Source organism: Rattus norvegicus, chromosome 9 (genome assembly GCF_036323735.1).
Source record: "Rattus norvegicus strain BN/NHsdMcwi chromosome 9, GRCr8, whole genome shotgun sequence".
Classification (NCBI taxonomy): Eukaryota; Metazoa; Chordata; class Mammalia; order Rodentia; family Muridae; genus Rattus; species Rattus norvegicus.
In genome coordinates this window covers 71940173-71958401 of record NC_086027.1, presented here as the reverse complement: position 1 = coordinate 71958401, position 18229 = coordinate 71940173, and the positions used below count along the sequence as shown (strand labels likewise).

Below are 18229 nucleotides of genomic sequence, written 5' to 3'. Positions count from 1 at the left end.
GGCCTCTGTGTGTTTTGGATTGCTGTGTAGACCTTGGTTGATGGCTCCATAGATCCTTGTTGATGAGGGCCCAGCAGCTTTCAAAGCAGCACAGGACTCAGTTCTTCATGTCGGTGTCCCCTGCCATCCCACATACATGCAAGACTAGGATCTGTTAGTGACCTCCCAGGGATGAATGTGGGCCTTTTCCCTGCTGGTAGTGGAGGTTTGAGACAGGTCTTCTGTCCCTGAGGCTAGCCTTGATCTTGGTATCCAGCTGAGGATAACAGTGAACTTCAGATCTAACTTCCACCTGATGAGTGGTAGGATGATAGGCCTACCATCACACCTGGTATCCTATATGCTCAGCGAGCATTCTTCTATATCCTCAGCACTGGCTTTAAAAAGTAAATCTACAACTTCAGAGTCTATACTTAAGTTTACATGAAATAATCCTTTCAGAATTTTTGATTTTGTGCTTTCCTTGTCTTCCCTGATTTAAATTTGATCTAATGGTATTAGTTTCCAAACACTGCTGTCTGCAGTCCTTTTAGCTATTTAGTTAAGAGCTGTCCCAGGATTCATAGACTAAAGAATGGTATCAACTATTTAAACACTGTCTTATATATCACCAGAAAAAAAAATGTTGCCAGTTGTAGATACAATGGTTTTTCTTAAGTTATATAGCTATTAAAAGAGCCTATTAAAAGGCTATTTAGGGGTTGGGGATTTAGCTCAGTGGTACAGCGCTTGCCTAGGAAGCGCAAGGCCCTGGGTTCGGTCCCCAGCTCCGAAAAAAAGAACCAAAAAAAAAAAAAAAGGCTATTTAGAGGGCTGGAGAGATGGCTCAGTGGTTAAGAGGTCCTGAGTTCAAGTCCCAGCAACCACATGGTGGCTCACAACCATCTGTAATGGGATCTGATGCCCTCTTCTGGCGTGTCAGAAGACAGCTTACTGTATTCATATACATAAAATAAATAAATCTTTTTTAAAAAAAGGCTGTTTAGATACAGATTTCTAATTTTCCTCCTCCTCATCTCAGCTATATTATTTGACATGCAAAAGGCAGGTTTTTCTTTGTTCTGAAGCTATAATACAACTTAATGTACTTTGTTTTCCTCCTTTACTGGATTGTTACTTTGAGAACACAGCCTGCTGTGGTTCATTCTTGAGTATTAGTGTCCGTCTCACTGTCATCGGTTCCATACCCTGCTGCTCTTTGTGCCTTTCTGGTACACTTTGTGTGTGTGCATAAGTTGTACCAACAGTGTGCATAGCTGAATTCAAGCAGTGACAGCATGAGCTGTAACCATGTTTGATACGTATGTGTGTAATGCCTCCTGTGACCCTCATCTCGATGGCAGTAAGTGTAAGGTGTCAGCAGTCACAAGCACTCTTCTGTTGCAGGCAGGGTATCAAATAGACATTGTTGGAATACAGTGTCTTACAACGGGAGCTATCACAAAGCTCTGCAGAGTGACTGGCTTATTTATTTATTTATTTATTTCCCGGAGCTGGGGACCGAACCAGGGCCTTGCGCTTCCTAGGTAAGCGCTCTACCACTGAGCTAAATCCCCAACCCCGTGACTGGCTTATTAACAGTGGAAATTTAGATCACACACTCAGGGATGCAAGAACTCTAAGGACAGGACTGAGTTTGGATGCCAGCACCCACATGACAAGCTGGACATCTCACAAATGCCTTAGGGACCAATACGCTCTTCTGCCCTTAGCATGTGTGTGCACCTGTGTATACCTGTACATACATTCGTGCAGACATGCACACAGATTGGTAAATAATGGAATAAATTGTTTAAAAAAGAATTTCAGATGAGCCCTTTGCTTTGTATTTATTTTATTGAATGCTGATGTGGCCTCTGAAGGGATCCCTATTTATTGCCTTGCATTTGGCTCTGAGATGGGAACCTTGATTCCTGTTCTGAAGGAACCTTGACATCTACTTGTTCATCCCTGTGCATTGCTAGAAGGCCGGCATCTCTTAACATGTTTGTCATGTTTCTTCCTCAAAAGTGACTCCTCTAGTTGGAAAGAAAAGGAAGGAAAAGTCTCCCTGCCTATTAAAGTTTAAAGTCACTGAATTCAGAATCATGTATGCTCTAGTTCCAAGCTCCTCCACCAGTTAGCTTGTCAGTCTGTCCTTGTTTCTGCTGTTTCTTTTGGCCTAGGATGGTCCCCTCCCTTACCCATCCTTGTCTTTAAAATCTGTTACTCATCTTCTGAGGGGTGTATTTATGCCTCTTTTTCTTGATGCTTCTTCATGGCAAGAGTAAGTGTTTGGAGAACATAAACTATCATAGTGTCTCATTTGTTTGTTGGCTTTGCTGGAGATCAACCATTGGCTTTCACATACTAGGCAGTGTTCTGGGGTTGGGGGAGGAGACAGGGGAAAGATCAATGTGAACTGTGAATTCAGTTAACATTTTTGTTCATTTATTATATATAGTTTTAGGAAGCATTAAGAGAGCATTTCTGATAGTTAAGTTTTTCCCAGATAACCTTAGGGTTGTCAGATAATTATCTATCTCTGTGTGTATGAGTGGTTTCCTATATGTGAGTGTATGGACCACGTGAGTGCTTCATGCTTATAAAGGTTAGGCAAGGGCGTCACTTCTCCTGGGCCAGTTGTGAGCTGCCAATGGGTGCTGGGAATGCGACCCTGGACCTCTGGAGGGTCAGTCTGTGCTCCTAACCACTGAGACTTATTGTTATCTGCAGCCTTAGATAAATTTATTCTGACTGATGCACAAAAATTATCATTAGAATTATGTGATGTTTCCATATTATACAATATTTAAATTGGGTAAAACATATCTTTCAAATATTTAACTCTTTTTTTTTTTTTCTTTTGAGACAGGGTTTGGTGTAGCCTGGGTTGATCTTCCAGTTGCCTCCTTCAGGTGCCTATCTAGAGTACTGGCGTGCACCACCACACCTGGTTTAATGTGATATTGGGGCTCCAGCTCAGGGCCCTGCACATGCTAGGCAGGCAGTGTACCTACATTTCTTTTGAGTAAAAGCTTTAAGCTTTCTTCTGGTCTTGAAATATATAGAGAATTGCCATTCGCTAGTCACCCTGCTGTGCACTAACCTAGGAGTGAGGGGTAGGGTAGGTTTTTAAAAATGCTTTATTCATTTTAAAGGATAATTTCCTGAGAGGAGATAACTCCCGTAAAGTTCAGCACCAGCAACAGAGGAAACCTAGGAAAAAAACAAAGCCCCCTGCACTTACCAAAAAACACAAGAAGAAGAGACGGCGTGGACCTCGTCGACCCCAGAAGCCCATCCCTCCTGCAGTGCCCCAAGGGAATCTCAGCATGCCCACCAGCGTCTCACTGCCAGTGCAGGCCTCCCAGATCCGGTCAGTGGTGCCCTAACCTACCACAGCCCTTGGGTATCTCAGCTTAAACCCTTTGAACAGTGTCATATACAGACTTTACCAGTGTCTGACTAAGTCTGTGTTATACATTTATCAATGCCAGTTTTTCATTAGAGCAAAGAAAATAGTGCTAAAATTGATAATTTTATTCACTCAGGTTCTTCTGTTTTAACTAAAATTATACATGTTAAAATAGAAGTATTTAATTAGGAATATGAGTTTTTAAAATTTTGGCAGACTTAAATATTTTGATATAATGATGTCAGTTCACTCCTGTCCATTTATTTCATTGATCAGTTTTGAAATTTTACTAAAACATAGATACCCTAAATAGTGATTCATTTTACTACTTTGAAGTGAAAGTACCATCTAGTAATGATTGTCTTAATCATGGGTAAAGGCTGTAGGAATTCATGGCTACAGGTAGTGAGGTGGGTCTTTCTGCAATGTCCTGTGTTCCAATTTCCCTCTCATGCAGTAAGGGAAAAGAATTGTTTTGAGACAGAGCCCTGTGTATTCCTAGACATCCTCAAGTCTCTGTGAGACTGAGAGTGAGCTGACTCTCTGGCCATCAGTTCCCAAGTGTGGGGATGAGCCGCTGCCATGGCTGGAGAGAGCGGCCATCTCTTGTGTTTGCACTGGATGCTTAGAGAGTGAGGGATGTGCACCGAGGACGGGTGACCTGCATTGTAGGTGTCTGGACGGCTACTCTGTCTTTGCAGAAGCCCTTCCACGCCAGAGCTGAGTGCTGACGAGTTGCCGGATGACATTGCCAATGAGATCACTGACATTCCGCACGACTTGGAATTGAACCAGGAAGACTTTGCAGATGTCCTGCCGCGGCTGCCGGATGATTTACAAGACTTTGATTTTTTTGAAGGTATGGTCAGTGTTTTACTCAAGGAACTGATTTAGACATGGTTCATAAGAAGAGAAATGAGTTTTATTTTATCTTTCCACATAATTCAGGCTAACCTTGAACTCATAATTCTCCTGTCTCAGCTCTGGCTTACTGGGATTATGCCTGGTGTCACTGAACCCATCCTAGAAATAATAGTAATAATAATATTGCTGTATGTGACGTGTGTAACTGTGTAGAAGCATGCATGAATGTGGAGGGTTGGGGACAGCCTCTCCTCCCATCCTTACCTGGGCTCCAGGGTTCCATTCAGACGGTTAGGCCTGTGTGGCATGTACCTTCCCCCACTGACCCATCTTGCTGGCATTTTACTATTCTTATTTTTAATAAAATAGCCCTTTGCAGCATATCTGAAATGTTTTCCCTGACATAACATTCCCATCACTATAAATAGAAGACTTGAACATCCCTCCAGCCGTTTCCTCTTCAGAAGGTGGGCAACCTGAATTTAGGTAATCATACCAGATACTTAGTATATTTGTACTTTAATAGCAATTGAATTTTGTTCCACTAAAATGAGTAATTTTCCTTGATGTTTTGACAGTGCTATTCAATATATCTTTTATTTGTAAAGGAAAGTTTATTAGAATCTTTTTACAGCTTGCCCTGTCTTTGGAGCCTGGCACAGTGGTCCAGGTCTGTAACCCAGCAATGCTGGGATTAAAGGTGTTCCCACCGTGCCTGGCCAAGGAGGACAGGACAGACTCTAAAGAGTAAACCAAGCATCCTTTGTAAGGTAACTCATGGAACTGGAGAGATGGTTAAGATCACTTTCCTCTGTTGTCTAGGACCCTTTTGGTTGTCCTTATGAGGCTGATCACTCCAGCTCTCAGGGATCGGACACTCTCTTCTGGACACCACGGGTATCGCACTCACTTGTCACAGGCAAACATAGATCATAGACACATAATTAGAAAGAGTAAATCTTAGAAAAGAGGAAGAAAGTTAACTTTGGAAAGAAACTGAGCATTTACCATTACTTTTTGTTCTCATCTCCAGTTGGAAGAATCTAGACAAAGTATTATATACCTGTCTTGTTCTATACAGCCTTTGTTTCTTTATGTTAATGACACTAATATCATTTTAGGTGAAAAATATGTATAATCAAATGGACATTGGGTTTTTAATTGGCAGCCTTTTAGACTTCCTAAGAAACTAACACTGAGGGCGGGTGAGACTGCTCAGTTGAGTGTTTGCATTCTCCAGAGGACCCAAGTTCAGTTCCTAGTATCCATATTGGAACCTGCCGCTGTTTGCACCTCCAGAGCCAACACCTTGGCCTCCACAGGCACCTACACATGTGTGGCCAGAGTTCACATAGACATAAACCTGCTCATAAATAAACAAAAGAACTCAACGGAGCCAGGCCTGATAGCACACGCCTTTAATCTCAGCACTGGTAGGCAGAGACAGACATATCTCTATGACTTTGAGGCCACCCAGGGTTACATGGTAAATAAAATGTTTGAAAACAAACAAATAAACAAAACATTTCACATGGTAGATTTCTACACATAAATAAACAAGATGGCAATTAAAATCCCAGGAGAGCTGATGGATCAATATTTCATTGTCCTGCAGATCAATATTTAATTTTTTTTCTAGTCCCATCTCAAGAAACGTTTCTTTTCACAAAGGATTTTTTTTTCTTTTTTCTTTTTTTTTTTTTGAGACAGGGTCCTCCTGGAGCTCTAGCTGGCCTGGAACTCACTCTGTAGACCAGGCTGACCTGGAACTCAGATCCCCCTGCTCTGGCCTCCTAAGTACCGGAATTGTAGGTGTGCACCCCCAAACCTGGCAAGAAGGACCCCTGTGATAGGATAGCGTGAAATACTCAGACGTGTGACTTGCTGTGTAAGTTAGTTGTCATAGCCACTGATTCTCATGACTTTGGTTGATGCAGGAAAGAATGGAGACCTCCTCCCGACCACTGAAGAAGCTGAAGAGCTTGAGCGGGCCTTGCAAGCTGTAACTTCTCTCGAGTGCCTGAGTACAATTGGGGTACTTTCCCAGTCAGACGGTGTGCCAGTCCAGGGCTTGTCAGATAGAGGGATGGGGGTGTTCTCCACGGGTACCGATGCTTCGGGAATCCAGTCCTTGAGTCGAGAAGTAAACACGGATCTAGGGGAGCTACTGAACGGACGTATAGTACACGATAGCTTTTCTAGTCTAGAGCTGGACGAGAACCTACTCCATTCTGCTACTCTGTCCAACCCACCTACACCCCTGGCAGGGCAGATCCAGGGGCAGTTCTCTGCCCCAGCCAGCGTTGGCCTTACTTCTGCCACTCTGCTCAGCCAGAGTGCACTTGGGGAGAGAGCCTTCCCAGGACAGTTTCATGGACTTCATGATGGCAGCCATGCCTCTCAGAGGCCACATCCTGCCCAGCTGCTGAGCAAGGCAGACGACCTTATCACCTCACGACAGCAATACAGCAGTGATCATTCACACTCCTCACCCCATGGAAGCCATTATGATAGCGAGCACGTGCCGTCGCCCTACAGTGACCATATCACCTCTCCCCACACATCTTACTCTGGTGATAATATGGCAGCTACCTTTTCAGCAGAGATGCCCATCATGGCCCAGCACTTGCTCCCCACCCAGCTTGAGGTGCCACTTGGAGGAGTGGTCAACCCCAGAACTCACTGGGGCAATCTCCCCGTCAACCTTGGCGATCCCTCTGCATTTAGCAACCTCCTTGGCGCGGATGGACACCTTCTTTCCACTTCCCTCTCCACGCCACCCACCACATCCAACTCAGAGACCACACAGCCTGCCTTCGCCACCGTTACCCCAAGCAGTTCCAGTGTGCTTCCGGGGTTACCACAGACCAGCTTCAGTGGCATGGGGCCTTCTGCTGAACTAATGGCCTCCACCTCTCCCAAGCAGCAACTCCCACAGTTCAGCGCAGCCTTCGGCCACCAGCTGAGTTCTCACAGTGGCATTCCTAAGGACCTGCAGCCCAGCCACAGCTCCATAGCCCCTCCTACAGGCTTCACAGTAACAGGTGCCACCGCTACAAGTACCAATAATGCATCTCCCCCCTTCCCCACCCCCAACTGAGCGAGTCTGTGTGCTTGCCGGCAGGTGGAACCCGGTGTTTTCTATCTTTGTTTCCTCTTTTGCACCCCTCTCTCCTTTTCCTACAGAAGATTTAAAAATGACAGTGGGGATTAGAGGGACGCCCCTTCCCGGTTCAACAGGTGGCCGTGCAGTGGACCTTGCGTCAGTGTTCGCGCGTGCTCCCTAGCACTGGTGCTCATTCCCTCCTGGCGGTCCGCTCAGCCTGGCGGGTCACTCGGCCTGGCAGGCTTTTTGGTGGCTCAGCACAGTGACTGGGTAGGATTGATTATTTTATTTTTTATTTTTATTTTTATTTGTTTTTATTTCAGCAAGTCCTAGAAGTGGAAGATACCTCAGATTACCAGTGCCCTTTACTGTCTCCTACTGTTGAGATAATGCTTCCCATTCTCTAGCCAGGTTTTACATAGGTTGTTCTGGATGTTCTGTTGAGATCCTGTGTAGTAGGTGGTGTGCGGACACAAATCAAAGCTCTGACTTAGCACCAACTGCCAGACACCACAGGGAGGCCAGGATGCCATTCCTAATTATGATACATTAGCTGAAAAGAACATGGTCTCTTAACTGCCTGTGCCTGCTTGTTCATTCGTCCTGTGTGTGTGCTGTGCAGTGCAGTAGCTGTCGCTTGTGGCTTGTCTCTCCTCACTCCCAGAATAAGCATAGGCCCTTCCCCCTCCTCCTGTCTCATGCCTTGCAAGATTCGTCCTTCCTTCCTACTGAGTTGCTAAAGCATCCTGAACAGAGAGGGGTGGTCTCAGAGTGATAGCGCCTTGCTAAAATCAGCCTGTGAGGAAAGGAGCCCAGAGGCGGAGCTCACATCAGTCATGGGGAGTGTCGTGACCCCCCACCTCTCTTCTATCATGTGCATTTGTTTCAGATTCCCCACTCATGGAACACATTTGTAAGTAGTAATGAAAAAAATGTTTTGGTGTGCAAAAGCAGGCTACACCAGAGAGATTCGAAAGATGACATCTCGGCCTGTTTGGTCCATCATTGGCTCCTAGTTTTTACATGTTTACAGTTGTGATTCTTTGGTGAGATTTGTGAACTGTGGAGGACACCTGTAGAACCGTGTACCAGTTGTGAAGTGATGTGTAATATCAGAAGGACACACATTTTAACAGTTCTGTCAAAGCAGAATTTGGAAATTAGACATAATTTGACTCACCTTAGGTACTTTTAAAATAATTTAAGTAAAATTGGAAAATTTTTTTAACGTACCAAGGCTTTAGGGTAAAAAATCTTGTTGGGTAGTGCAGTAAGTTGGTGACTGTGAAGTGATGTGAGGGTTTCCTCTTGCCTGCCTTCCCCTCCCAGCGGGGTGGAGCTTCATTTTCTGCTCTGCTCTGCTCTGCTGATGGCTCCCTGCCCCTTCAGATATCGTCAGGTGTCTACATCTGAGCTCCACCTGATTTACATGCAGACACTCTTAAAAGTGAGGCAGCATGTCTCTAAATGACGTGTGTGGTACAGCAATCCTTTAGTCAGGGACTGTCTGATCCTAATTCCTTCCTGCGAGTTTAAGGTTGGGACGTATTTTCCTACTTCTTATGTGTGTGTTCCTCGTGCTACTTCTGACCAGGTCTTCCTGTTGAAGGCCTTGCAAAGGAATGATGGTGGTTACCAGGCATTATGCAGACACCACGTGCCTGAGCTTTGGAGAGAAAGTGTCACATGACCAGATGAAATCATGATCTGACCTATTTTGTATTTACTGAAGTTGGGGAGGCAAATATGTTTGTAATATGTTTCCTTTTTTTCCTTAAAAATAATGTTAGTTAATTGGAACATTTGTTTTTAATAGCTTTGCCTTTTTTTGCAAATTGAGAAAATCCTAAATTATAAATTATGTCACAAAGCAAAATTATATTTGGTATCACCATGAACTTCTCTCCTGAATTGTGAGAACAGCTTTTTGACTGTTTGATCTGTGAGCCTATGTCAGTAGCTTTTTTATTTTAGTATGCTGTAATAGAGTGAGAGTGAGTGGTTACCTCACCTCAAAAGTGTCATTTCGTTTGTTAGGCTGTTCTCACATCCCCACTAGAATCATTTTAGGTAACTGAATTCCCAGAAAATGCATTTTGTCTCCAGTGTGCATCGACTGAAGACTGTAGCAGAGCCACATGGCCGTCTCCTTATCGGCTCCTCTTTGCCAGGGAGAGGGAAGTCGTGAGTAGTCAATTTGGACTGCCACTGTCTGTCTGTCTCTGTGTTAGCTGCTGAAACTCGTTTAGTTGTCAAACTGAGTTTGCAGGAGGTTGCACCTTTTATTGTTTGCAGTTTTCTGTTTATGTGCATTTAAAAGCCCTTCTTCGCTTTCGAGTAAGGAGGCTTGAAGTGATCAGGAATGTTGCCAGTTACAGCTTCACGCCAAAAATGTTGAGCAAGCTCCCTTCTGTTCAGATGCCCATGATGGTTGCTGAAGGGAGGGCAGTCTTGGAAATACTGATAATGGACTGAATAATTAGCAAAAGCACACTTTCCTTCCGTCTCAGAACGAACATCCAAGCCTGTAATTTGCTTTTCTCTTGGTTTTTTTGTGAGCTCCCTGTTAGAGGAATATCTGTTTCTAAGCCCAGAGGTGTCCACTTTGTCACCCCTCTAGCTGTTGAAGCAATTCTAGTCTCTTAGTAGTAGGTGGGTATTAATATGCAAAGAAAGTTCAGCATCTTTTGTAATGCTTATATGAAAACGTAGCACTTATGGTAAGGCAATACTGGAATCAAAAACAAACCCTGCACAGGCCCTAATGGGATAGAAGCTAGTATTAGTGTAGTGTTGAGTACATGAGGGACAGTAACAAAGAAGGCTCACTGTGTCTCTGCGGGTTCTGGGACCATTTATAAAGGCCAGTTCATTGTGTTACTGTGACTTAACTTGTGAAGTTGCTGCCGTTGATGACTGACTATGTGCTCTGAGAATATGAATGTCAGCAACTGTAATCTCTGGTACCTGAAGGGAAGATGGGCTTTCTCTCCTTTAACTGCTAATGTTATTTTAGTGAAAGTACTCAAGACATTGTTTTTTTCTTCTGTAAAAATGGCTTAGCAATGTTCATACCTGGGTAGGTTATACAGCTAGTGAACAATTCAGGATAGTAAATGACAGTTAGAGGAAGCCCACCAAGTAACAGACTCTGCAATGGACACATCTTGTACTTATCATCCCATAGTTGAAAGCAGAGATTTTCTCTAGTGAGCCTACTGTGTGAGGTATTCCTGCTTATAAATGACAGCAGTTCCCTGTTGGCAGGTAATGTGATCTAATGTCCCTCTGTGAGAAGATTTTGGTTTGATGAGAAGCAGATAGTTATTAGAGATGGAGTTGGAAAGTGATTATTTTATATTGCCAAATAACTGTTTATAAGATGAATCTTTTAAAGTAAAACCAGACTGTCACCTGAAGGTTAGGGAATCATCCCTTCTGAGAGTCACACTAAAAACTCTTCCAAAGTTCATTCTCAGTCCATCCATGCTCCCGGTCCACATGGCAAAGTCAGTTCTGTGTTTAGGAGGGAGCCATGTTCAGGCATCCTGAATATTTAGTTTCTTTTACACGAAAGAATAGCTTTCTGTTGGCTTCTTGCATTGCTTGTTATAAATAAGGCATTAGAGATGAGTCACTCACACAGAGGTGAACCCCTTACTGTGTGTTCCTTGACCCTGCCCCGCTGTGCGCTGTGCGCTGGCATCCTGGTCAGCGGCGGGTGGCGTGTGGGCGTCCTCTTCAGTGCCTGTCTGAAAGCATTGCCTTCTCTAGTGCAGTTCTCAGCATGGCTGTGCGTTGTTTCACACTGCAGAGTGGGAGTGAGGATATTAACACTCAACTCCTTAATAGGTTTGGAATTCATTATACTTTTAAAAGTATTTACTTTTTAGTCTCCTTTTTAGACTTAAAAAGATTAAGTTCTATACTTTATCTGACATGTGTAGGATAATCTAATAAATGGTTTGTTGAATGGTCAACACAACTCTGCAGTATAATGAGGAGATTTAGAAACATCTTTGAAAGATAATTTAATTGGAGTGAGTGTTCTCTCGTATTTTTTTTTCTTTACTGCTACCCACATTGTTCTATGGATTCTTCATGTCAAGAGTACTTCATGGGAGACAGTCATTCATGAAAAGACATATTTTTCCCCCTTTCAACAAATAAAAAAATAACTGACTTCTTCCCTGAAATTCAGAAAAAAGAAAAATGACTTCTTAATACTTTGGCTTCTTTAGCCTTCCCATGTTATTATATTTGTGGGACCCAAAATCACAGTTTAATTAAAGTAGTATTTACATGAGATCTTTCAAAATGTTTATAATACAATGCGGTCTCTGAGAAAAGCAGAGGCAGATGCCTGTTGAGCCTTTCCACTGGCCAGTGAGTGAGTGAGTCAGGAAGGCCTGTGTGGGATTAGCCCTGCCTCTCGTAAGGCCCAGTGTGTGGATGCGTGGTTGTGAGTAACTGTAGGAACCTGTGGTTCTTTACTCCAGTGTTTGTGCTTGGCTGGCTTCCCCTCTTGCACTGTGGTGTGAAGCAAGTAGAAGAGATGTGGCATTTCAGAGATTTGTTGTGACTTTATTTACCCTGTGTTTCTGAGTATCAGGAATGTTTTGAGTGCTTTGAAGAGCAGATCAACATGGTCTTTGGCTGACCTAAAGCTAGTCTAGAAAGCAGTCTTCTGAGGTGAAAGCTGCTCGACTCTTGATGGCTGGCGGGCAGCATGTTTTCTTCTCTTCCTCCCTCCCTCTGCCTTTTGCACGCTCTTCCCCGTGCTGCAGTGTGCGTGTGCCGCACTCGTCTTGGCCCAAGAGTGGTAGGATTTTCATTCGTTGGTTCTCATTGTTCTTATGTGTTTGTTTGTTTGCTTTTTAAGCTGGGGACCACTGACCTAAGCTCTATATGCACCCCAAGTTCCCCATGGAGAACGCTTCAACATGCAGGACGGAAGGCACCAGTTACAGCTCAAGGCCACACCGTCGCTTTTCCTTGGGGACTTAGGCTGATTTGCTTGGAACTGACCCCAGCCTGTGTCATGTAGTCCAGGCGGCTCCAGCGGGTTAGTGCTGACTCGGGGGAGAGCTTGACACCTGCCGACAGTGTGTGCCTCTGCTCCAAAGGGTTGAATCAGTTCTTCTCAACGGTGATAGCTCTTCTCACTGTCTAGTGTTGAGTATGTCTCAGGGATTCCTTGCGGAAATTAGGGCAGTTTTTAAAATAAGGAAATAGTTTTAAAGGAAACTAAAGGTGACTCCTCACTGATGAGAGCTCCAGAAAGAGAAAGCGTTTGGTTTCACAGCCCGTGGTGTCTCGCCGAGGACTTCCTTTCTACTTCAGGCTCTCATCTCAGCTTCAGCTTACAGAATCCTTTCCCATCATGCACAGCTTTAAAACTTTTATTTAAAACTTCCTTCCCCAATGAGCTTTCAGAATACTTATTGTAGATTTTAAGAGAAAAGGTATATTAATTTATGCTATTAACATCACCTCATAAATTATAAGTTTTATACTAAAGCTGTATTGAGTGTAATGAATTATGTTGCCTATGTGTTTTAATAGCTTAAAATTATATATGAGCTTCTTTTTATTTTTATTTTTATTTTTTGACAAAACAAACTAGTGACGCACCTTCTTACACTGGATCTCTGCCGTGTCAAGGTGTAACGCTGTCCTTGCTACCTTGCAGATACATAAAGAAAAGGATAGCCTGGGGCCTCGAAATGGAGACCACCCTAGACCACTTACTATTGTGTATAGAGCTGTTGAGGGTCATGTTCTCTGCACATGATCTGTGGTTTACACTTAAGATGGCTAGACACTTAGTTACAGGGTAAGTAGAAGCAAATAGATCAAGTAAAACGCCCACTACTGTAGCTGGAATTTGTAAACTTAAGTTTTTAAGACCTCTTATTTCCTATGGATTTATTCTTTAATTTACAGTTTATTCTGTAAGTTGAGAAGTAAAATAGAGAAATTAATAAATCTAGATGTTCTCAGTGTCTCATTCAGGAACGTTTTACCCCTCCTCACTAAGGAATTCCCACTGTGACTTAAAAATAGAGGTAAATTACTTGTGTGCATGTATGTGTCTGTGTTTTTACACAAATGCAAAAATATACATCGGGGGCACGTGTGTGAGATATGAATGTGTGCTTGTGTAAAAATAGAAAGGTAACCGAATGTATTATAGAAATATGATTTATTTAGCTGAGGGTATTAGAGTTATTTTCCCATTGTTTCTATTTTATAAACATGCCATATTCTTGGCTATATTCTGTTCAAAGGCTAGCTCTGATATCACGCGCATTTTCTATTAACTTAGGCTGTTTTTAAAAGTGACACGAGAAAAGAAGCAGATTCTAAGACCAGCCTTTTAGTTATGAGCATAACGACGAGAGAGCGAGAGCGAGAGCGAGAGAGAGAGAGAGAGAGAAAGAGAGAGAGAGAAACAGACCTAGATAGGTAACAGCTCATATATCTTTTGAAGTGATGGGACCAGAGATTTGTTGAAATATTATGTCTAGTAAATTTTCTTCATATTCCAAGTAATAAACTAATATGTTTTCTTGGTCAAGTTCAGAAAACATAGGCCTTGATAAGGAAGCTTTGAAGGGGCTGCTTGTTGAAGGAGTTGGTGGGCTCATCTCCCCATATATACTTCAAAGCTGGTATGATTTCAGTTGTTTGCAAAATATTTTTTGAAACGAAATTGTGCCATTGGTTGTGGAGTAGAGCATCCCAGCTCTGTCCTCTGGCTGTGGGAAAATCATGCTTACCTGACTATGTGGAACTAAAAAGACAGACACATTCCTGTGTCCTGGGAGCTTTGTCATTCTCTGTGTGGTCCTTCCTGGAACACCTGGTGATCTGAGACGGTCAACAAGGGCCAAGTGCTCCATCACACTTACTTTAATATGAAGGCGCTGTACTTAGAAATGCCAGGGCAACTCCCAGGAACACACTTGAATTGGTAGTTGTCTTTGGGGCCTCAGTTACTTCATCTTAGATCCAGACAAAACCCAGGCAAGCTCTCCATGTTGTTTTTCACACTTGTGTTTTTGTAGCATCTCCCTGTTTCATTCACTCTTGCTTTCAGATTTTAAGAAACCTGCATATTTCTTGTACATATGCATGCAAGCGAAAGAAGGGAGTTTGTACTGATGCCATTTCTCCCTTCAGTTGCTGGTTAATGGAATTTGCTAGAATCAATTCCCCCTTATTGAAGGGTGAAAACAGACCCTTTGTGTATATCTGTACAGAGATGTGTATATGGGATGTGGTGGCACTTTGCTGAATGTGAACTTGCCTTGTCAATGGAAAGATTGAAAAAGTATTATGTTTATTTATACATTTGTATAAATCTATATATACACGTATGTATATGTGTGTGTATAGATAAAGCTATATACATATATTTCCCTAAAATGTGTGTGTGTAATAGATTAACAGCCCTTGCTAAGCAAGATTATGCATCTGTGGGAATTCTGGGTTATTCTGCCAGCCAGTGGAAATGGCCACAGTGTAGAGCACATCACCAAGCATGCTGACGTGGGAACCCTTTGGATTACAGTCACGATTACAGATTAGTGCTCACAAACCAATCTTTGAACTCTTCTTTCTCAGATTTCTGCTAGCTATTCTCTCATTACTTAACAATCACACATCTTTGCCAAGTTGTCTGTTGTCCAAGTGCTGGAGATTGGCTCCTGAGGTGGCCCTGTGCTGGGCATGTGAGAAGCCACGTCCTTGGGATGATTTAGCTCTCTCACTAGACACCTGGGCATGAATGTGTCAGCTGTCACTCAGGCCTTACCAACGACACTTCCCCACGGTATACAGCTTTCAATTATGTTTTCTCTGAGAATTGGGTAGTCATCAAAAATAAAAAGCCAATGTTCAAAAACTTAATTCTCAATTTCTTAACCTAGGTAACTTTGGAGTATTTTATTTACATTGAAAAATGTAATTATGACTTTATGATTGATATTAGTGTTAGGTGTATTTCCACACTTATCATTTAAAGAGTTTGATTTGCTTTGTGTTTTAAATATAACCATTTACCACTTGAATTTTAACAAAGTACACAGAGTCACATGGAAGCCTCTTGAATTCTATAACTGACTCTTGTTTCTCATGATGAAATGCTCTAATGAGTTCTTGTGTAATAATTCTGCTAGATTTCCTTTTGACTTCTCTCACAGTTGTGACATTCAGTTTTAACTCTGCTGCAGCTCTCTAGAAAACTTGCACCCTTCTATATCGTGCCTTTAAAGCTCTTATGCACACACAGAAGTGTATATATACATGTTGGCGCATGTGTACATACACTTTGGTATATACTCACACAGTATGTCTCCAGGATATATTGTGGGAGTGGACATAGAGATATTCAAAGGCAATGAAATGTTGCTCTCTAGATATATATGTATATAAATAGTGTTGATATAACTGTACATACACGTGTATATGTATGAGTTCTAAATGGCAATCTTTTACATTTAGCAAAATGCTGCCCTACTGGAATATTGCCACTGCAATGGCACTTGTATGTAATGATTTAAAAGACATTATCAAAAATTATTTAAAGAACATTAAAGGTCTCATCTAAAGACAGCCACACACTATTTATTTAGCTTCCTATTCCTGTGATTGTTGTGTTTGTATAACTGTAAGGGAGACTGTCATTTTAAACTCACCACCTGTGTAGGAGAGATGAGATTCACTCGGGGTACTTTGTATCCCCTCTCTCTGAAACAGTGATGTGTCACAGTCCAGCTTGTTTATCTCAGTTTTAAAGCAGTCCTAGTACTGCCATTGGTGTGTGTCACCCACCATGTCCTCGATCAACTTACTTCACCAATTTGCCTCTTCCTTTCATTAATAAATAATGATCATTTCGATCAGTTTGCCTGGGGGAAAGCTAACTCCTCTCTTGCTTCAGGGAAATAGATCATCTAGCTGTTGTTCTGCCTTGTTCAAAATTCACCATAGAAAGAGGGTGGTCCTCATAACGCTGTCTTAAGCATAGTTTATTTTTCATTTATTTAAAGATCTTACTTTTTTTTTTTTTTGAAAGTACTCTTAAGTTGCATGTCCTTGGCATAGATTTCATTCTTACTGCCCTTCCCCACAGGATATTTTTCATAGTCCATCAGTTTCCCATACCAAATGCAAGAACGTCAGGACAAACTGTCAATACTGTTGCTGTTCGCGAGGGGCTGGCAGCAGATCACACCTGGAATTTAGAGGGAGAGAAGGTAGCCGGATAATCCTGAGCCCTGTGAAGTGGAGCGTGGAATAAGGGTACTTCTAAGGAAACATTTCAGGGTAGCTCACTGGAAATTGATATCAGAATCAGCCTTTAACAGCCTGGCAGAGGGATGGTACTAACTACCCAGCGTGCCCAAGTGTAAACAAACCAAGCTGCAGTGGGAAGTCAAAGGTGGGAGGTAGCCATTGGAAACCAGGAACAAAGTAACTGCACGGTAGCAAGGACTAGCAGTCTGTTCTCATCCACCTTGGCACACCGAATGCTCCATACGCCATACATTCAGGACATAGGCAGGAGGACAGCTGCTTAAAGGGGACTTACAAACCAAGCACCTTCTCTTGTGTCTGTGTCATGGCTGCCACTCAGTTCCAGGCATGTACACCGGGAGCAACTAGTTTCTGCAGAATACAAGAGGAGGCTGGCAGGCTTTGGAAAGGCCTTTCCATGGCGTTGCCTGTGATTTCAGTGGGGAGGACACATTTGGGGAGATGGCTGGGCTTTTGGTTTGTGATTTCCCTTTAAACAGGAAGAGATGGTTCACACTTTCCATATATATATCTCAATGAATGTACTGTATTACTGTTTTAAAAATTTGATGAAATAATAATGGATTGGTCTCCTTTTGTTATCTGGTCCTTGTTTAATTTGTTTAAGGGTTTTTGTATACAAAAGTTTACATTTTTATGTATATTTTTCTTGTGTAAAAACTGATGTAATATGTGTATAAAACACTTGTATGTATTATCTGTATATAGTGTGACAAAATGATTTTTCTTTCTTTCTTTTGGTTGTATTAATAAATCTTGCTGTGAAGTAACCTTGCTTTTACTAATTTCTTGACCTGGATAGTGATGGATGTTCTTGATCTGGGGTAAGTACTTTTCCATATTTGTTTCTAGTCTCTGAGACAGGTCCTTCTGCATCCCAGACTGGCCTAACACTTAGTGTGTGGTTCAGGTTGTTCTCAAAGTTGCAGTTCTCTCTTTCCTCAGCCTTTCACATTGCTGGGTTACACGAATAAGCTACTATGCCCAGCTAGGGTTTGTTTTTATGATACTAAAGTTTTACCATGTACCTCTGGATGGCCTGAAACAGTGTATTCAAGCTGGCCTCTGACCCTGTCACCTAAGTACAGGGATTACAGACATATACCATTATACACAGCTTCCTTTTAACCCTGCTCGAAACAGGATCTCTCTGTGTAGCCTTAACTGTCCTAGAACTCGCTCTCTAAACCAGGCTGGCCTCAAACTCACAGAGCTCTGCCTGCCTCTGCCTCCTGAGTGCTGGGATTAAAGGTGTGCGCCACCACCACCTGGCTCCTTCTTTTCTTTCTTTTTTTCTTTTAAAGACTTATTTATTTATTTCACGTATGTGAGTACACTGTCACTGTCTTCAAACACACCAGAGGAGGGCATCAGATCCCACTACAGATGGTTGTAAGCCACCATGTGGTTACTGGGATTTGAACTCAGGACCTCTGGAAGAGCAGTCAGTGCTCCTAACCACTGAGCCATCTCTCCAGCCCCTGGCTTAAATATATTTTAAATCTATTTTATCAATAGTTCTAGGAGATATATTCACG

At 42.6% G+C, this 18229-nt stretch overlaps 1 protein-coding gene across 11 annotated transcripts in view; it reads left to right on the top strand.

Moving 5' to 3' along the window:
* The window catches only part of Ino80d (INO80 complex subunit D), a 66939-nt gene extending 49478 nt beyond the window's left edge, over positions 1 to 17461 (top strand). For 10 of the 11 annotated variants that reach the window (XM_006245025.4, XM_006245023.3, XM_006245034.4 and 7 more), the window contains 3 exons: positions 3141 to 3358; positions 4099 to 4256; positions 6199 to 17461. In XM_006245025.4, the coding sequence (XP_006245087.1) occupies positions 3141 to 3358; positions 4099 to 4256; positions 6199 to 7361 (1539 nt within the window). In that variant the 3' untranslated portion in view covers positions 7362 to 17461. The remainder of the gene's footprint in view (positions 1 to 3140; positions 3359 to 4098; positions 4257 to 6198) is intronic. The other variant, NM_001191809.1, reaches the window with a different exon arrangement.
* The last annotated feature ends 768 nt before the right edge of the window (positions 17462 to 18229 follow it).